Below are 21,797 nucleotides of genomic sequence, written 5' to 3'. Positions count from 1 at the left end.
GGCCAAGGAGTCTCCTTGCATTGAGATAACTCTTCTCCTGTGCCAAGAGCTGAAAGTAAAAGAGGAAAGAAAACCAGAATTTTTCCCCTTCCTTGCTCTGTCCTTTCCATGAATTTTAATAAAAAACCCTCTGATTTTGAGGTTGGGAAAAATCATGATTAGTAAAAGACAAGTCAAAGAAAAAGGGAATAACATCTGACTGCTCTTTATGTTGTAATAGAGAGATCTGTCTTCTGTGTCCAGGTGCAGCTGTCAGGAATACAGGGCAGGAATCCTTCACTCTTCTCTGTGTTCATATTCAGTTGCTAAGCTGTGCCATTCTGAGGAGGTCAAGCAGAATGACATAGCAGTTGTATTTTCTTCCCTGTCAGTCAGGGCAGAATTGTTCTTTTTTGCTGGGTAGCTGAACTCTGTTTCCATAGTGTTCCCCGGAGTCCAGTGATCAAACATGGCTTTCAGAGGAATTGTACAGTTCACAGGAAGAACTCTAGGCATGTGTGGGTTTCTTGTCCCCCTTCAGGTGTGTCAGCAGGCTGCCCTGCCACAGGGAGCTGAACACATCAAAATGATGCTCTGTGTCTGCTCTTGGTACCTCCTGCTGAGGGTCACATTGTCACTTCTCTTAGCCAACAGACTCTTACAACTGTTTCTGACTTTTTTGTATTGCAGACCTGATGGTAATTTGGTTTTCCTTCTTTAACATGCCTGCCCCCAGCAGATTTGCCAACCTGTCAGCTAATGTGTGGGAAAAGTCTTCCATTAAACAGCATTTTGGTAGAAGTGTTCTTCCATCTTGGTAATCAGGTGGTTTTCTGTTCTTAAGTGTGTAGTGTACTACAAATTCTTGCAGTCAAATAATAAATAAGCCACAAACTTCTGTGACAGTTTTGAACTTAACTAACTAGTTCTCTTGTATGTTATATGGACAGAAGTGCATGTATGTGTTTGTAATCTCTCTGGTGCCACAAATTATTTAGCATGAAGAGTTTTCCTTGTTAGAGAGCTTGCTCTCCTGAACCAGTGAACCCTAGTCTTCCATTCTCAAATAAGTTTTTACAGAAATTATATGGTTTCCTTTTTAAAGGTTTCCTGTAACCACATTGCATCCCAAAAGGACATGGTTTTTTCAGGCAGCAAGACAAGAACTCTCTCCCTTCTGAAAATTGCATATTTCACTTGAAGGAGTTGTGTTTTGCTGTTTCAGCTTCTGCCTCCTGTTTTGTAGTGACTCCTAACATTCAAATGGCATTTTTTCCTGATTTAAAATTATGTCAGTACAGTTTGAGGAGTTCTTGAATACAGTGGGAAGCTTCCTGGTGTTAAAATCCTCAGCTCTATATTTGAGATAAGAATGAAAAGTAAAGGCAAAGTTAGTCATAAGAGTTTAGATTTCAGTTAGAAACAGGTTATGTTCCCTACACATGTCCTCATTTCTATGTGTTTACATGATTAGAGGATTTCTGACTGCTTAATATATAATTTTGTGTCTGAATAACCCACTTCAGCCTTTTAAGCCATGTAAGTATAGGAATACAGAAAGGCAGTGGGACTACCTTTATTCACTATCTTGTGCATTATCAGTTTTCTGTCCTACTCTGGGCTATTGGACTTTTGGTGTCCTCTGGTTAGTGCTTTGTTAATGCAGAACATGAGAGAAATTAGTCCAGAAAATTACTTTTCATTCTTTTACACCACAAAGAGGTATTAACTATCTGTAAAACCTGATGTTTTAACATAAAGCTTGAAAAGTACTTCAAGTGATTGCTTAGTTAAATTTTGATTAAGGTCTGGTTTAGGGTGCTGAGAATAAATCTAAATATTCCATGCTGGTTGTAATGCATTAAGATATAAATCACTGATTCATCTGAAAGCACATTTTCATTCAGTGTGTGTTCACTGAGGATGAGTTAATGTTCCAGGGAGAGCTTTACATTTCATACTTCCAAAATATTTTTGCTTAGATTCCTTATGCTTGTCTCTGATTCCCATGCTTCTCTCCTGCACTCTTGGCATCTGGCAGCATCCAAAGACAATCCTCACACATCCAGGTGGAGGAGAATCCAGAAGAGACCCCATTTTTAATTTCTCTAGTGTAGCAGCAGTTCAGGGGATCCTCTGTTTGTTCTGCCAGCTGTCTGAGTCTGATGTTCCTTTTTCCATTCAACACTTGGTGAGCAGAAAGTGGGAAGGAAGTTCCCATGTGACTCAGCAGTTGGGAGTGTTAATGGCTCCCTTGGCAAGGAGTTGTTTCAGTTGTTCAATGTGGTCCCCTAGAGCAGCTTTTGATACACTTCAGAGAATTTTATATCCAGTAGACAATAAATATAATTAGTAAAATTGTGTGCAGTGACATACATGATCCTGGTTAATGCTATCCTTCCATCATTGTTCAGATTGCAAATAAATCAATGCACAGAAATCAAAGCACAACTTCTGTGATAAGAACTTGCAGGCTTCTCTCTAATGCACAAGGACACCAGTTCAGTAAATGTCAGAGAATTTGAATTATAACTTTAGGCATGTGGGTAATGTAACATGTTAATTTACCTCATTTTACTAAGTCTTTCCTTTTGTGAGGAAGCCTAGAGCAAAGCTGTGCCTCTTCACAGTTTAAGAAGGAATTGCAGCTTCCTGTGGTACACCATGGCCTCACTAGGACTGAGGATGCCTTGGGCTGGCTTTAAGACATTTTGTGCCTTTATAAATAAAACAATGTGGTTTGGTGTGAGAAGAGAGAAGAGGCAGATTGTATTGTTGTCTCAGCTGAGACATGCTGCAACTTAGGTAGAACATCAGGCATAAAAGTCAGGTGTCAGTGAGGTTTGTTTGTAACTCCAAATCCTGGCTGCAGTTCATATTCTGAGCAGGATGCTGTGATTTGGTTGTGTGCCAGGCTCAGAAGGAGGAGTGTGTGTGAGTATTGGGGCATAGCAGCTGCTAATAGACACACAGGCTGAACACTGTGGGCTACCACTGAAAAAAATGCCAAACTAATATTAGTAGTGGTGTCTGAATTAAAGAATCTTTTATAATAGCACTGCTAGAACAATTCCTATGACACAATATAATCTATACTGTCTCTGTTAGCAATTCTTTTTTTCTCAGGTTGCAATAAAGTATTTAATCCATTTAATTTGCATTTGTAAAGAAATTGAGTGAATTAAACATCTAGAAAAGTTTTTGTAGTTAAATATCAAACCAGAATTTTTTGTCAGTACATTTAACTGGTTTAGAATATTCTGTGTTCATCATAATAACCCCAAAATTACACTTTTGGATTCAAAACCTGGAATAAATAGGACTTCAGTTTTAGGGTTAGAAGCCAAATAGTTTAAGCAGTTTTTTCTTTTATAGTGCTGTAGTAAAAATTCATCAGTGGAATCTGGAAGGGGGATAAATTGTTTGTATTTTAGGTGAAATAAATTTTAAGTGAAGTAGATGGTTGTAGCTGGCCATAAAGTCCTAAATGTGAGATATAGAATTCATACAATTTTTAAAATCCCCAAAACAACTGTTCAAAGAAGTTGAATGAAGATAATAGTTAATATAATTCATTCTAAATTGTAATTTTGTATTTTGTTCAGTTTCATTTTACTCTGTTTTTTCACAAAACTGACAAAAACATGAATATGAATAAACACTACAAACAGACTTTTCCTATATTTTTAAAGGCTGATAATGCTTTGAGATATTTTACTGAATGCTTTGAAATATTTTACTGCATTTCCTGGGAGATCATTTAATACCCTATTTTATAATAAACACCTCTAATTTGAAAAAGCTTTTTTATTTTTTTTTTTTTTTGAAGGGGCTACTATGGAATTACATCTACCAAATCAATTCTTATGAGTGTTTATGGTCTAGCAGCCCAAAATGGCCATTCCAAAAGCAGTCTGGGGAAGCTGATGTCATTTTCAGAACATTAAAATTGTCTGTTGTGCCAGAACAGGACTGGATTTTGCTTTTTGCAAGCTATGAGGCTGCCACTTACCACCTCACTGCTGGAGTCAGACACAGGCAGGGACTCTCTGGGTTGTTTGAGATTTGGCTTCTTTCCCTCTCTGTTGCCAGAGCACCAAACTATGTGGAGTTAATACTTTACAACTCTGTGATGCTTTACTATGACAGTAATGTGTTAATGATCACAAAAGCTTTTGAGCTATTACTCAGTATTCTCCAGTTGCTGTACCTCAATAAAAGTGATGCTCCAAGCAGTATCCACAACCACTTTCTGGCCAAAATATTCCATGTTATTGTCTTTTAATGATGAGGATGGATGTTCTGTTGACTGTAAAAAATAGGACATCCTGATTTCCTTTCATTTTTCTCTAGACTGTGATATTTGATAATATCACTTGAAGACAAGACTTCTGAAGACTGTGCTAGCCTGGGCTTTTCTTAAATATATTGCTGTTTTGCAGCTACTGTGAAGAGAAATGAAAGCCATACTCCTTTTCTTTTTAAGGAAATAATTGTTCATGAGAGACTGACTTTTGAAATACTGAGATTTAGAACCCTCAGAGATGCCAGAATGGACCTTGGAAAATAATTTACCATGAAAAATAATATAATGGAATTGATGGATCCACCATTCCTCAGAATGTGAAGAATTAAGGTCTGAATCACCAGACACATAGACCATGATGAACTAGAGAGACAGTTTGCCAACTGTTCTTCCACTGTCCTAGCTAGTATTTATCAAATTCCCACTTCATCTGCTATTGGATTTATGATGGACTTATAAAACAAAGACCAATGTAACTATTATTAGTGTTCATACAAATCAGGAACCTTGGAAATATGAGATAGTCCTGGCCTAAAATGAAACCTCAAATAAAACACAGGATCCCAGTGTCACATGAGCATACTTTACATTCTTTTTGTTGTTCTTTTCAAAATGTCTGTTTTCTCTGACATATCCTCAACAGCTATGTGAGATCTTCTGAAGCAATTTCACTCTAAATCAAAGTTTAATTGCTTATGTTGAAATTGCTTTCAAGAGTTATAATTGCATGATTCTGCATTTCCCATAATAATCTACATCAGCTTACATGGTGGATACAATATAGCTAGTCTTAATTATTGCTGGCTGATAAAAGGGTGTTCTAAAATCATGATTCTTTAAGCAATCTTTATCTCATTGTGACACTAATGAAGTTTAGTTTAAAATGCATTGTTTTATAAACTGTAGTATGTCAGTAAGTAGTCATGAGAGTAGAGACATTTTGATTTTTTGCATCATGAATAATTAATGGTATTTTAAACAGATTTAAATTTAATTTTTTAATTTAAAAGATGAGTAATTTTGTTGGCCTCCTCTCCATAATTTTTTGAAGTATTTGAAGATTGCACAGTTTATTTCTTGTATCTTTAGAATTTAGGTTATGGAAACTTCCTAAGCTCTAACATTCTGCATTTGCCACTGAATCCAAGTAGTTCAGAGCTTCAATTCTAATGAGGTCAGTGAGCATGGCAGATATTTATTAACACCCTCTGTGAATTAGGCCATACTTTCAGGTTGACACTTCAACAACCTAATTATATCTGGGTTTGATATTCCAATTTACTAACTATTACTGACTCCTGTAATGGATAGCATGCAGACAAACTGCTGCTTCTGACAGAACAACTGAGAGCAGCCAGCCTGGTAGCTCAGACATCCATGACAGCAGGCTGACCAGCAAAGGCAAGGAAAAGAGGGGAAAAAAAATGAAAGAAATGAAGAAAAAGTTACTTTTACAAGAAAAAATGCCAAGATGTCTTACCATGGTGTTTTCTGCTGTTCTAAAAACAGCATTTTTCTGTATCAGGTCTCACCATCTCCAGTCTTCAGGTTAGTGCTTTTTATATTGATTACAAAGTCTGAACTATTCCCAGTAAATTTGACTGTGCTGTGCTACTCTTTCTGATTAGAAAAAAACCCTGTGTAATAGATAAGAGTTTTAAAGTGTATTTTTTAATTTTCTAACTTATTTGAAAAGTTAATGCTGAGCAATGCAACTTTTTAAATGGCTGGGAATTTTTCAATGTCCATCAGAAGATAGTAGTTTAAAAAGGAAGCTTTTAAACTTCCTTTAGGAAATGGGTTATATGTGACTGATGTCTTAATGGCAAAAGAACCTTATTTTTCAGTTTGAGATTTTTAAGGTTAAACCTTGACATTTTTAAAACAAAGAATCCAGCTTTGTTTGGAAATGTATTTAATTTTGAAGAGCCACAAAAACTGTAATAATGATTGAAAATTGTAGATATTTTGTTATGATTGGCAAAAAAAAAAAAAAAAAAAAAAAAAAAAAAAGTTAATTTACCCAATTTTTAACATTTCTTTTTGCATGAACTTTTGGGATTTTGTTTTAAAATTTCCTCCCATTTGGGGACAGGAGAATTCTTTACAATCAGTTCTGGACTGCAACATTATTACTGAGGTTTTTTGTAGTTTTGTATCTGCCTAACATTCCTGTACTTTTCTGTTTGTTTTCTCTACATCAGTGACTTATTTTTTAGTGTATTCTTTAGAGACCATCTCCTTTCTCAGTACCATGGGGTTGCTGCAGAGTTCTGTACCTCATATCAACCTCTTTGGGCAATCCTTGCATACTCATGAAAGTATTTTAAGTTCTCTCATACTTGTTTTTACAGTCAAGTAAACGGCTCTTGCTGGCTTCATTAGGTTTACTATTCTCTAAACTTCCACTATGACTTAATTATGGAGACCTAGGATGCAATAAGTTTGCAAATAGCTGAGCAGTCAAGTTACTTTTCTGCTCTTTATGCCTCTTTAACACTGTACCCTCATCACACTTAACTTGCCTTACTTGTGGCCAAAGTGTCAAGATTCTTGTTTCTGATTAGCCTGTGATATGGGCCTTCTTTAAATCTCTTATTAAATTCTTGCCTAACAACAATTATGTTCAATTTATCCTGCTGTTTATGCTTGGGCAGGATGTGAACTTCTGCAGAATTTATGTGTTAGCCTCCCTCAAATCTCTCCTTAAAACAGTTTCTCTAGTTGCTTGTATGATTAATGCAGTACTGGGCTGAGTTCATCTCAAGAGCATGGGAAATAAAGAGGAGAATTTAGAGGGTTTGTGGTTGCTCAAAGAGATGCATTAAAATCTGCATCCCAAAATAAAAATTGACAGGACAAGGCCTGAAGAAACCAAACCTAACTGAAAATTTGGCCCTGATTTTAAATGAGGACAGACTATATTATTTCTAGAGACTTCCTCAAAAAAACCATTAAATTTAAATATTTCACTGATGGTGTGCAGCAGCAAATATCTGGGGAAATTGATAGAAAACATCAACAAAAAAAATTACCTTGCCAGAGTTTTGAATCAAAGTAACCTCTTTAACACTTTCTGGAGAAGGCTTTAAAAGGTATTATTATTATTATTATTATTATTATTATTATTATTATTATTATTATTATTATTATTAAAGTTGTTATTATCCACCAGCTTTCACACAGCAGTCACAGTTAATGATTAAAGAATGTTGCAATATTTTCTGTGGCTTGTATGAGGTCTTAGGAGTCAAACTGTGAATTGACATATTATCAGAATAGGAAGGATTCTATTGAATCCTTAAAAGTGTATGATGTGTGTGAGAGTAAATGGAGTGGTTATTTTACATGTGGTTCAGTAATTGGCATGTTTTGCAGTAAATGGCAAAAAGTGCAGTACTTACCACTGAGGATATATTGTTTTACCGTGGATTATCAAGGTTCTGCTGTACTAGAGAATGGGAGAATTTAAGTATGGTGTTGATAAAATGTATCTCAGAACCTAACTTTTAGCTGATTTTTCTTTTTAGCATATTATTTCTTTTTAAGCTCATAGTTATACAATCCTCTCAAGGATTCCTTTCCTGTTTCCACAGTTTGACCTTTTTCTTTCCCAGTTCTACAGGACTCACTCTGCAGACCCCATTATCTGCAGCAGCAAGTTGATACTTGCTATCATTCTTTCAGCTGCTTCTTTTTATTTGCAGGCTTCCTCCCTGTTTGTCTTATATAATGTTCATTCATTTTTCTTGCTCTTTTCTCTGGGGAAGCATATAAGAATATAGTAAGAGACACATGATAAATTTCTTCAAGTTGATAATTTAAAATGAATATCTGGCTTTTTTGGTAAGTGAGACAAGAAAATAATAATAATAAAAAAAAAAAAAAAGTAAGTTTTGATAAATCAGAATGCATCTGGTAAAGTCTTTTTTTCTGCAAGAAAAAAATCCACCTGTACTTTTGGGAGCAATGGTCAGCCCTCAGCTCCATCACCAATAAATCTGGCTTCAGTAAAATGAATTTCATGGTCCACCACTGTATTTTATTGTTCCCTTAGGTTAGCTAAAACCATTGCTTTTGCTGTTGCTGCAATTGATGTTATAGAACTTTATACTTCAGACTGAGCCAAAAGATTGCAGTTAACTATGTGTGATGATGATGAAAAAAAGTCGAAATCTTCCTCTGTGTCATTTAATCTCACCTTGAATTATATCTGTGTCACCAGAAACACAGCTCAGACATTGTCTCTTCACTATTCCTCTTATTTATATGATTCCCAAATAGTCTTCCAAATAGAAAACCATCTGAAAGTTTCTTCAGTATTTTTTGTTAAAAGTTTTAGAAAATAATGATTGAAGTTTTTTGCAGAATACTATAGTATTCTTTTAATGGAAAATAACCCCAGCCCACATGGAATTATTCAATCAAGTGTCTTCAACACTAGTATCTGCTGATATTTATGCTCACATATATGATACCTTAATAAGAATATAATTAGCAAAGCTAATTCTTATTTTTGTTTGTATAAAGTCTTTTTCTAATACTACAATTTTTGTCACTTCCCAAAATTTCTCATGCTTTGGAAGAAATTTTGTGGAGCTATATTTTCCATCAATGCAGGTAAAGTAGCAAACAGTTTTGTTGAGGCAGTTTGACAGAATTCTGTCAGCTTGTGAAAGACTGATTGGTAAAGAGTAATAAAGCAAATTTGAGACCTGCAGCTGTCACTTGTCACAGAGGCAGGAGCTGAGGGCTATCCTCCCCAAAACATGCCAGTTGACTTGGAGGTTACAATGAAGCTGACCATCCATGGGCTTGCTGCCTTATGCTGAGAAGGGATGATTGATAGGAAATGAGAAAGATCTCTTTTGGGGAGAAGGAATCCAGAAGAGAAGGTTCCTACCAGTGCTGGCTGGAGATGCTCCTGCCAAGTTAAGAAGTTCAAGCTGTGCTTAGTTTTCAATACATAGAAGTAATTTGCTGCTGGTGTGAGGAGGTGAGACTTTGTTGGCTTTGACAAACTGGCTACATTCATGCTGGTGGTGAATTAGACAAAATGTATTCATTCCAGCTTGATGGCAGAACCTTTCATTAAATTATGTTTTTTTCTATTTTCTCATGAAGGGCCACATCTGCTCATGTGGAAATAGCTTGTAACAACATTGAAACATAAATTATTTGATGAACTACTTAGGACTATTCACTTAATGCATGATAATCCTGTGAACATCTTAATGAGAGGCAATTCTCTGATGATTGAACTGCTTTAAAATGTCTTTCTACTTATATGTCATTAGAATGAACTTGGCCCTTCTAAAACATCCATTATTCATCGTGTTCCAATGTTGCATCTGACTGCATATCACTATAATTTCCCTCATTTAACAAAACAATCTATTCATTACAATAGTTTAAGCATGTTTTCTAAATCAGAAAAGCCCTAGTTAATATATAGCATTAGTTATCTTTACAAGTATAGTAGAGCAAAGTGTTGCATCCCAAATTGTAATTACACACTTAGTGCATTTGAATATGCTAACTAAAACTAAATGGAAGTTAGCTGGAGAGGCAGGATTGGTAAAACAACTTGCTGAAAGCACAAGCTTGACTTTTCTTTCTGAAATAATTGGGCAAAAATTGTCTCAGTAATCCCTTTTTGTCACATGCATTTCTTGTCCTGGCAACACAAGAAGCAGAGAATTATGGAGCAATATTTGCACAAATATGAATACTTATCAAAAATATATATTTTTAATGGGTTTTCCTGCTTTTCACATGTATTTTTTAATTTTACAAGTCCTGGATCCTTTCACACATTGGGAATCCCATTAAATCTTACATTAGATTTGCTCCTTCTTGAATCTATGTGTGATAGCTGCTGCAGAAGGAGTTCTTACTTCTCAACAAGCTCAAGAGATCTATCCCAGGAAGTGCTGGGCTGCTGAGTGACTCATGTTTGAAGAGTTTTTAATCATGTGCTGCATAAGCTCCATCTCCTTTAACCAAAAGACAGCTTTTGGAAGAGGAGGTACACTGTCAGCTAAATAGACCACTTGAAAAGTATCAGCAGAAACACATTTGTTTTTCAGTGTAGCTAAATGAATTCCCCATTGAGCTAGTAAAATTCTGGCAAATAACAGTGGAGATGGGCTAATAACCTCCATAACTCCAGAAATCTTTATTCTCAGAGATTGTGAGTATGGTAAAATTTGCACAAATATGTGGTGACTAAAGTTTAATATTTTTATTTTGAAAACCACTTCAGTATTTTCAATTTTGCTTTTAAAATACTTTTTGGCCTTGATAGGATAGTAGTCACTTATGCTGGGCTTATTTCTCACAGTTTTTTATCAACCATGTTTTTAACACATTTTATTTCAGTGTGTTGCCAGAGTAAGATGCTTGGGCAGATGTGGGATGTTTGTGAATACTTTTCTAGTAATCAGTAGAGTTAGAGATCCCTGTTGATTTTATTAATGGTTTCAGCAGCTCTTGGTACAATAGAAGTTAATATGTTATTGATTAGCATACAGAATTGTTAAAATGTGAATAAAATATGTATTAAGGAAATAGAGGAATTATATGGTAAGTGGAAAATACTGAATAAAGTGGACTTTGAAATATATAAGTAGAATTGATCTCTATGTGTTGGACTAAAAATGTTGATGGAATCAAAATAAACTAAAAAACTTGACTGTAGGCTCACTTTTTAAAATTTCTGCCTCTTCCTGTGAATCACAATCTTTCTTTGTTCATAGCCCAATAAACAAGAATTAAGCTCAATAAGTTTGGAATGAGTTAAGAATTAATTACAGTGAATTTCTAGTGAGCCATTTGAAAACTGTATTAGCTTTTTTTTTCATCATTTGTACCTTAAAGATGGCAGCTTATGGGACATATATGTAGTGCTTCAGCTATCTCAGTACCAAAATTGAGTTAGTGGTGTCTCATGCTTTCCTAAACCTTTTAGTGATTGAACTTCTAATGGTACATTAAATTTTTCCTTCCAACTAACCATGTTTGTGGATATACTGCTATAGCTTTGGCTACATTTGTGTGTAAATCAACCTTTAAAAAGCCTTATGTTCGTTATGGAAATGAGTCTGAACTGTTTTGTATGGAGGAATTATTATCAACAGTGCAAATAGTCTACAGTTTCTATACATTGTTAGATAAGGACAGTTTTAAAATGTTAATTAATGTGTGTGTATTTTTTCAATGCAGCCCCTGTTCTCCCTGGGGCATATCAACAAAGCCAGACTCAAGGATATGGATACATGCACCAGACCAGTATGTCATCCATGAGGTCCATGCATTCACAGCCTCATTCAGCAAGTCTGGTGAGTATTGAATTTAAAGGAGAATTTTGTTTTGTAAGCACCACCATCAGCTATTGTGAAATCTCTTAAATATGACTGAATTGAAGCCTTAGAGTTCTATAGTTGACCTAATTTGACTGTCTTTATCATAAATGTAACTGGTAGTCCTCATGTATAAAAAAGATTTAAGTGACTATGGGCAGTGGCAAGAACTTTTTTCATATCAAAATACATTTAAAAAAAAAAAGGTATGATATTCAGAGAGCAGAGAAATAACTGAATTCTTTACCTGCTTGAAACAAATAGATGCTTGGACTGTGTTTCACAGGCTGAATTTTGATGTTATGCTCTGTGATGAATTCATGCTCCTAGCACTGGATGAAAACCAGTGATCTCTTAAGATCCCCCTGTTGGTTTAAATTAGTTTCAATTTTTTTGACTTGCTGATTTTGTGCTAGCAGGCATTGTGCCTACCTGTGTTACTTCTGCTTGTACAGAGCAAGTTCAGACTCCAGGTTGCTGTGCCATTTCTAATTCCACACAAAAGTTGTGCACTGACCATGTGTGACCCAAACTGAGTTACACTGGTGGGCAACTGAGAAGCTTTATCATGAAACCATGGCCACCTCATGAAGTTCTAACTGTGGTGGATGAGAATGTAAGGCTGCAGGGAATATTTCATTTTCAAAGTAACTGGTCATGGAAGGAGAGCTGAATGGTACTCAGCTGGATTTTTAGGAAATTAAGCTTTTTTTTAAACTCCCTATATAGAATTTCAGCTTTAATGGTTATCACACTTTTTAAATCATATCACTGCCTAGAGATTTCCTAGTTTAGATCCAGCCACCCTTTTACCTTAAAAATATTGTCATTTTGAATTTTAAACTATTTTGAATAGATGTATATTTATTACCTCTGTGACCTTTTTTAGAGATGAATAAATATTTAATTATGAACCAAACTTAGAGCTTGCTGAGCTGAAAAATAACTGTTTTCAAGATCAGATAGAACTTGTATTTTTTTGTAAAACTGAAACTCCATGACATTTTATATTGTAAAGGTCATGACTTTCTGTGTGGTGTGAGTATATTCAGGCTTGCCAGATTCTCAGCTGTCTGGGGCTGAGGGGGCTAACTTGCTGCAAAGCCAGGGATCCAGATACCTGCATCATTGAGTGAGTCAATAACCTGAGAAACTCTTTGGACACCTGCAAGACAGCTGTGAGACAGCTGATAGTGGAATCAACCATTAATTTCCAAGGCATTTTGAGAGCTGGCTGCTTTCCAAAAGAGACAAAATCCAAAATCTGGGAGACCTGGAAGCCTGGGCTTTGCCAGCAGATTTGCTAGTCATTGGGGAGCACAGCAAACAGCCCTCAAATCCAGCAGACAGAAAATGAAGATGCCTGCAAATCTCCAAATGCACTTCCCAGGCTTTGCAGCTCTGCAGGCAGAGATGAATACTATTTCCTGATACCTCTGTGTCCCAGTGACTTACCTGTCAGGCTGCTGAAACTGCCTCATTTCAGTCATCTTGACAATCATCATTTGCCTCTTCTTCCAGAACTGGGAATGTGAAGGCAATAGGAAAAGGAAGGGAGTGATGTTAAAGGGTTTTAAAAGTAAGATTGACTTTATTTCAACAGATTTCTTTTCCCTGTTGTGAAACTGTTTTCACTTGACATCCATATAAGTGATAATATTTTGTCATGGGAAAAAAAATGAAAACAGCAAATATCATGATTTAAACTGATTTTGCTGTTGTTAAAAACTGAGTGGACTTCCCTTTAGAAAATAAACCCCAAGCATTTCCAGAGAGAGGAAATCAAGGACTCCTAACACAATCTTTAGATAGTTCTTTTTCCCTAGATAAATTGTATTATTTTCTTATTCTTAACTTTTCCTTGCTTTCTGTGAGCAATTCTGCATGATGGGGAGAATTAAATTGTCTTATAACAGGGAGCTCTGAAAGTTATTTTCCTCTTTGGAAAATAGTGGGGTGTTCACACACTGATACCCAAGAGTGGTAGGAGAATAAAACCTGTGCTGCAGGCTGGCTTTCCTTGGTAGCTGCTGTGTGGACGCTGCAACAACTGCTGCTCCTTGCAAGGAGCCCTCCACAGAACAGGTATGAATTAGGGGTGAGGTGGAAATACACACCTGTGAACCCAGAACTGGCTGGGGAGCTGAGAACATAGTAGCTGGATTTCAGTTCTTCATATGGACAAGACTTTCAGCAGTGGGTGTGAGACAGACCTTTGTGGAGGCAGGAGATAAGTGAGTTTGGACTCTATCACAGAACTCCAAATTTACACCCGCTTGTAACTTACTACCCTCTAAACTCACTACTGACAGAGGAATAATTCACTGAAATGCATTTAAAAAATCCCTGCTTTGAGTCCTTTAGGCATTGTAATTCTAGATTATATAGCCCAGACTACACTCTGCAGTGATAATTGGGCATTAAATGCTAACAGGATTATTAAGATGATTTCTCCTGACAGCCATTTAGCACCTAATTAGGTGTTAAGGCCATAAATTTGGGTTTCTCAGCATCATTTAGGGCCCTAATAAATTCTTTTAAAGTTAGAGATTGCGGGTTTGTCTTCACAACTGTGCTCCACAATGATGCAGTCAAGCTGCCTTTCAGGAGACAGCATGTCCTTTGCCATGGTGCTCTAAGGAAGAGTGAGCATCCTTTTGAATGAGCTAAACCTCTCTGCTTTTCCAGCTTTATATTAGTTTAATAAAACATTTAGTCTCTTCACAAATCTGTTCCCATTTAAGGGAGACCTACAAGCATGGCTCTAGGCAAAATCCATTTACTGCCTTGTACCCTATATAGACTTGCTACCATTTTTCTTAAATGGACCCTCTTCTGAAATAAATTGTTTAAAGGGATAACTGCTGCTGAGTTTGTTGTAATAGCATATTTTGGGAGTTAGTTTCAAGGCTCAGCAGTGAGATCAGTTGAAATAGTTGGAAAAAATAAGATTCTGAAAGGCAGAGAGTCTTTTGGTGGCTATAGTTGTCTACTTTATGAATATTTAAGGAATTTTTGGTGATGATAGAACCCAAGCAATTATTATTTAACCACTAGGAAAGCACATACCTCTGGTTGAAAACTGCTCTTGGTCACAGTCTGTAGGTCAGCAAAACCACAAGGCATGGCAGAGGACAGTAATACAGCACAAGACTCAAATGCAGTTCAGGGTAGACTTGTCAGGAAAGGTGGTCTCCAATGGTCTCCAGTGTTTAAACAATAGCTAATTTCTCTGTCCTGTTTAATTTGCACTACCAATGATAAAGGTAGACCCAAGATTAAATGTATATTTCTAGCATAGGAACAGTAATGAGTTGCCCTGTAGAGTTTTCCACATTTCCAACATGGGACAAATGGCCTGTTCAGTCCATGTGGAGCAATCTCCACCTTTTTAAAAAATAGTTTCCTTAAAAACACTCAAGCCCCCATATATATGATATGAACTAATACTAATTCAGAGCTGTTTACTTGAGCTGAGAAGTTTGCTGTCTTTTAAAAGGCTCAGATAGTGGTGTTAGGCTCACACATTGATTTTACCTTTTTTTCTCTTTAAATTAATTGTACCAGAAAAATTCAGCTACATATGGTGACATAGCAAAAATTACTGGAAGGGAAATTGTATATTATCAGTGATGCTTGAACTGTTTTTGACTTCTGTCAAGAGCCAGGGTAAGGAAAAGAAAGTACTCTTGGGAATTTTAAAATGAGCTAGTTTTATTCTGCTGCTAAGATATAAGGGGAGACTTTTCTTCCTGAGTTTGAAAATCCATTTTGAATTCCAGTAAATAATGGCTTTTTATTGGTTATTAGTGAAAATAAATTATTTAGAAAAAATAAGGAAAAAAAGCTGAAAGTTTGTCTTATAGTGGGCAGGGTTGTGGAGAAATTTATTTTAGCTAATGATGGGACTTCATGTGCTAAATTTTGTCTGTATAGGAAGATAGAAGTGTTCGTGAAAATTATTTTTATAGACTTTTAAAAATCTTGTTTTTGCTTTAGATAATGATGCATTCATAATTCTTAATTTGGGTAAAATCCTAATGAAATGAAGGACATTCAGTGAGATGGAAAAGTTAATGGCCTGGATGAAGACTATGTTTCTTTTTTGTAGTGAAGGCACAGGAGAAGCTGTTGGTGAATCATGCAAATAGGGAGCAGAAGCAGAGCTAGCCTGGCTGGATGTAATGAACTGTTACTAGTGAATTAATGAAACCACAGTTAGAGTATTTCAATATGAGGTGAATGGCTTGAAATCTGTTTGTTTGAAGCCATAACACAATGTGAGTTAACAAAATAATTATTTTGCTACTCAGAGCAAGGGCCTGTATTCACTGTGTATTTGACAGGGTATAGAAGGGATAGTGTTCTTTTTCAACGGGTGACTTGTGATTTCTCTCTCTGCTTTGCACCCTCTCTCCTTTTTTCTTTCTCTTCTTCTTTGTGCAAAGAGAAGGAATCAAGGAGTGTTAAGTTTAGACCTGAGACTTTACAGCCTTGTGTTCTTTCCTTCAACAGAGAACATACAGAGCTATGTATGACTACAGCGCTCAAGATGAAGATGAAGTTTCCTTCAGGGATGGTGATTATATCATCAATGTGCAACCAATAGATGATGGCTGGATGTATGGTACTGTTCAGAGAACTGGGAAAACAGGAATGCTTCCAGCAAATTATATTGAGTTTGTTAACTAATTTTTGTCTCTAGTCCTTTGAGCTTTATTATAATTTACTTAAAATCTAATCTTTTAGAAAAAAATCAGAAGAATCTTTTAAGAGTTCATGATCATTACTTTATCACTGCTATAACAGTTTGCATTCTCACTCAGAACCCATTTTAGAGTCCTCCAGAGAAAAAATAAATAATCCACAAGAAGCTCAGAGATTTGAAAACAGCATTGCTGATAATAGTGCTCTCTCAAAATGAAAAACATATATGGGAGCCTGGTGCTGCCAATCCTATAAAGACTTTGGTCAATTAACTGTAAAGGGATAATGCCTTTTCCTTACACCTCAAAGATGTTATAACCATAAAATTGATTCACTTCTTATGGCACTCTGAAGTCACAGGAGGTTAACACACTGAGTTTGAACTCATCTTCAAATTATTAGGGAAACATTTAATGTTTAAGCAGTTAGCTCACTAATAAAAATTAATATGTTGAGTAGACAATTCAGTCATTTAAAAAAAAGACAAGTGACATGCCAGTAAAAAACCCAAACAATAAAAACCCTTACTGCCCAGCAGCCTTACAGTAAATATGTCCATTTTGACAGCAAAAATTCCTGACTCTTGCATATCCACATTCTCAGATTAGCCATTTTTTCTTATTTCCAAGTAATCTATTAACTTTGCTTCCATCCTAATCCATCAATTAGACCCAGGTCTGGATTCATGGTTTTTCAGAATCTTTTCTGCAGAAGATTCCTTGCAACAACTATCTAAAATATAAAACCTGTCAACTCTTCTGTTTCCTTGTAATAATACTTAGCATTTAAATAGAAACTGTCATTAGGGCAACGTACAACCAGTGCTTCATGTTAGCTCCTTTGCCTTCACCTGTAGTGCTGTAAATAAATATCCCCATGCAGTCACAAGCCTGCAGTCACCTTTCCCAGCACAGCTATTGCTTGATGGCTGCTTTGCTGATGAGCTGATGTCCCTCCCCTGCTGCAGAAACTCTTGTGCCTCCATCGAGCAGTGGAGGAGAGCTCTGGTTCCTCTAGTGCATTTCAGATCAGTGGCCTGTTGCTTCAGTTTGCTCCCAAATTCTTGGTGATCCAACAGTGGGTTGTAAACTTGCCAAATGATTAATGAAGGAGAAGAATTCTGTTTCCTTTTAGTGATTTAATCTTTCTCAACTGACATCGAAGGGAAAACTAACTAATCCAAAGTACTCTATGCCATTATGTTTCAGTTTAGCCATCTGTTGAAAACAGTAAAAATATTCTGCTGACAAACCTTCACATGTGCTATTTGGTGTCTGTTAACTTACACCAAAACTGAGAGATCCAGCTGTCAGTCTGTGAGGCTGGGAGAGGATCTAACAGCTGGTGACACTGGATCTGTTAGAGGGACTTTGTCAGCAGGTTTGGGTCACAGGCAACTTGTTTTTAACTGGGTGCTGCATTCCCTCACAGAGAGAAATTGTGGAAGGCAAAAGAGTTAAAGATTCATGTGAGAAATTATTAATGTGGATGCAGAGATGTGTAAGGAAGAAAACGTTTTTCTGATAAAATAATTTGTGGAATTCAGCCATGTGCTAAGGAAGTTAACTTTGGAGTAGCTCTCAGAATATTGGGTCTGCACTGGCTTGCTTTCATGTCTAAAATTTTTAAAGTGGAATTATATATAGAGCTTATAGACAATTTTGTAATTCTCATCTCACATAGTAGGCAACTCTGCAATAACTATTAAAAAAAAAAAATAAGGAAGGCAGTATGGATTTGTTATGTAAACTGAAAGCTGTCAATGCAAATACCTGCAAGTTCTATTTTTGCATACAGTTTTTGCATACAATTTCCAAAGAATTGGGAAGCTTATGCGATTTTATTTTGGTTCTTGCTAGCACAGGGATGATTCCAGCTGCCAAACAGAATGGAATGACTTCATTAAAAAAAAAAAAAAAAAAGTCTATGACTCTGGAATTACCTGTGCTTTCTTGTCAGCAGCCTAATTTCAAGGCTAAAGCTGTCCAGGAGTCTCTAACTTCAAAAAATGTGTTTTAAAAGCAGAATTCCATGACTGTAAATATGCAATTTGTATAGTTGACTGCTGGGACTTAAAATTCTTGCAAGTTTTGCATAAGGAGCTGCTCTTGCCTTGTGCATTACTGGTGACACCCACATGAAATCAGCAAGTCAAATGACTTTTTTAAAGGCTGATGTGGTGTGCTGAGCTGGAAGCTCTGAAACAAGCAGTTTGCCTCTGTGTTGGTTTTCATCACTGGCCATCAACAGCGAGGAGAGGAATCTCATCTTCTGGCTGGCAAATTTTTCAGATGATGCCTGAGGCACAGTTGGCTGTCACTTGCTGCTGTGCTGCCCTATTAGCTGTGTAATGCTGACAACAATAAAAACAAGGTGTCAGTTTGCTAACCAAATATGAATAAAATAGAAATACAGAGAAATCTGTATGACATCAAGTTGCAATTTTTAGCAACTTATAAAATAGAGAGTCTACACCTATAAATACACAATCATTCTTCCTAAATGAGGAGACAGCTTACAGTGTTGAATATTTTATGTACAGAAGTAAATCAGAAAATGAGCATTTGGTGACATTAGAGAGCTATGTTCTACTGAACAACAGAAATAAAATTTCCTTTATGAATTTTGAATATTCATTAGCCTGGCATAGCAGCTAGAGCAATTTGGAAAAAATAAAAGGTCAAGAAAACAAAACAGCATATGAATTGTATTTCTCTTGAGAATGGTATGTCAGCAGAATTATTAAGATCTGGTTTAAGTTACTTATTCTTGTAGTCAAATTTTTGTCATATATGCTTAGAAATTTATGTGGAATGGTTCCTGCTTTTTCATATAAAATAAACTTTAGTGTAATTTTGCAGCTTTTTTCTAAGCAATGCAGTTAAAGGCCCAAAATTATTATAATGTAATTATAATTTTTTTTTAATAAGAACTAAAATTTGTAAGGCAGGGAGAGTAAGTCATAAACTACATTGTGCCAGCACACATTTTTCAAAGCATATGTTGGAGACTGTTAAATGCAGTGTGATATAGGGGTGAAAAGATGCTACATGCTGTCTTGTTACCTTTAAAGTTTATATTAATTTTTAGCACAGCATGTTCCCCTCACTGTTCTTTCTTCCTATAGTCAACATTTTTCTGGGGAAAGGAAAGGGCTTTTAAGGACTTGAATTTCTCAAGCTGTTCCAAAGTTCAGGTTGGAAGTCCACATGTTCCCATTTTAGAAATAAAGAATTCTGTAAAGAATGCTGTAATTCTTGCTAACATGAGTATAAATGTAGAAAACAACACAGAGCATATTCATGCATACATACAAGAACAAATGGGTGCCTTGCTTTTCATTACTCTTTCTTGCCTGGCTAATCTTCATTTTTTAAACAAAGCTGCATACAGGTACTGCAGTTGCAATTTTTCATTATGGAACATTAGCATTTAGTCTTGATGAAACAGGGTTTTCTTGATTACATTTGACATACAATAAACTACTTCAGCAGATTGGGATTTGACAGAGAATCACCTCCCATGGATTATGTTTTTGACAAATGTGTCCCTGCCAAGGGTTTCTTGGGGATGTTGAAGGTCTCCAATACTTGGGAAAGGTAATAATTCTAGTTTTATTGTACAGTGACTGCATGTCATCTTGTATGATGAAAAAGAAATGACAAATACAGAGGCCTTTGGCAGAAGGTGGTACAGGGTATAAAATCATATGTTTTTATTAAGTTGATTAATACTCCATTTAAAACATAGAATATGCTTTAGTTAGTAAATGTTTAAATAATATACTGAAACAGACAGAAGATGCTGTTGAAAGAAGTCCTCCAAACTGATGTGCTGGCAAATGCAAAGTACTAGTGAGCTGTAGAAGATTAAATCATTTGCAATGCTTTAGTGATTTTCTCCAGCTTTATGCCATAGGAACCCCATCTCTCCTTTGGAAAGAAAACCTGAAAGCTCTATTTCCTAAACTGCCTGCACTACAACAGTATATTCAAAGGAATTTCATATGCTTCTTGTGTCTGATAAATAGAATTTGCATATTGTACTTAAGTTGTAATCCAGTTGTTGTTGACATTTGTTTAATTATTATTATTTTAGGGGGGAAAATAAGCTATACTGTAGCATTTCAATTGTGTATTTAATATTACTGTTAGAAATTGCTAGACCATTGGAAGACAGCAATGACTGTATTGACATTGATTAGCATGATGTGGAAAATCTCTCAGCTGTTGGTTTTTGCAGTGTGATATAAAAAAGCAAAAATGAACCGCTGTGCAGTTTGGCTTATGTTTGCTTTAAAGTGTGTAAAGTTTTAGTTATTTTGCAAAACTGTACTGTACTGGGGGTATACAGTTATGAAGGTAACAATTGTTTTTCAAAAGACAGATGAACTTACTCTTGGATCATATGATGTATCATCTTAATTTGGCTTTTGTTATGCAGAAAGTTAACACCAGCTATTAAAATATATTTTAGTAGAAATGCTTTAATTCCTGTTTCTTCCTCTACACTGTGAATATTTAAGCTTTGGTGGACTAGAGCAACATCATGCTGCCCAAAGTACTAACCTATGCAACCTAGTTCACATTTTAGTTGATGTCACAGTGGATGTAACATAACAATTTATTTTGCATAACATTAAACTTCATTCAAATAAAATATTAAACCCAGCACTATGTATGTATTATATTCATAAACAATACTCTGTAAAGCACCATACCCATTAGTATAAGTTCTCAAAGATGGATATTGCTTTAACTGAGGAAGCTTTGAGTTTTCAAACTTAAGTAGAATATTTAGCACTCTTCATCATGCTTGATCTCAGAAAATAGCTTCCTAAAACACTGTTTTATTTCAGACATGCCCTCTCCTTAAAAGGTTAATTTGCCTTTTTCAGTCTCCATTTGTAACCCTTCAACAGAACAAGTTACATTCCATGACCCTTGGTTTATTTAAATAAGCAAGTATAGTAAGTGAAGGAATCCACTGTTTTAATTGATACTGGTTTGCTTCTCTTTGAGTGGGAATTTGATTAGGTGCGCTCTCAGTGCAGCACTAATAAAAAAGATTGCATTGCTGGCTTCTTTAAGACAATTTTATATACAAATGTCATCTTTATTCATTTATGCAAGTAAATTATTTTTAAAACATTGTAAGAAAGTTTAAGTTAAAATAAAATCCAAAAGTATTTTGGAACTGCTCTGCCTGTAGTTGAAGAAGATTATTATGCTTAGGGACATGTTTTATTTATTTGAGTTCTAAGTGTATAGTACAGTGGACTGCATTAGAATTTTTATATTCTTGTCAAGTGTTGGTTTGAAGAAGGTTCTTAACAATGTATGAGGACAAATGACAGCCACAAATGGAGCTGATTAGTTCCTCCTAGGTAAGTGACATGCAGTTGCTACCACACTAATTTCTACTTAAGAAATGTGTTAGCATTT

At 35.7% G+C, this 21,797-nt stretch overlaps 1 protein-coding gene across 2 annotated transcripts in view; it reads left to right on the top strand.

The window, feature by feature from the left end:
* NEBL (nebulette) overlaps positions 1-20,843 on the top strand; it is a 244,932-nt gene extending 224,089 nt beyond the window's left edge. For both annotated transcript variants that reach the window (XM_056484449.1, XM_056484450.1), the window contains 2 exons: positions 11,510-11,625; positions 16,162-20,843. In XM_056484449.1, the coding sequence (XP_056340424.1) occupies positions 11,510-11,625; positions 16,162-16,338 (293 nt within the window). In that variant the 3' untranslated portion in view covers positions 16,339-20,843. The remainder of the gene's footprint in view (positions 1-11,509; positions 11,626-16,161) is intronic.
* Positions 20,844-21,797: the final 954 nt, after the last annotated feature.

This window comes from Oenanthe melanoleuca, chromosome 2, assembly GCF_029582105.1.
Source record: "Oenanthe melanoleuca isolate GR-GAL-2019-014 chromosome 2, OMel1.0, whole genome shotgun sequence".
Taxonomy (NCBI): domain Eukaryota; kingdom Metazoa; phylum Chordata; class Aves; order Passeriformes; family Muscicapidae; genus Oenanthe; species Oenanthe melanoleuca.
This window is presented reverse-complemented; position numbering and strand designations above follow the sequence as displayed.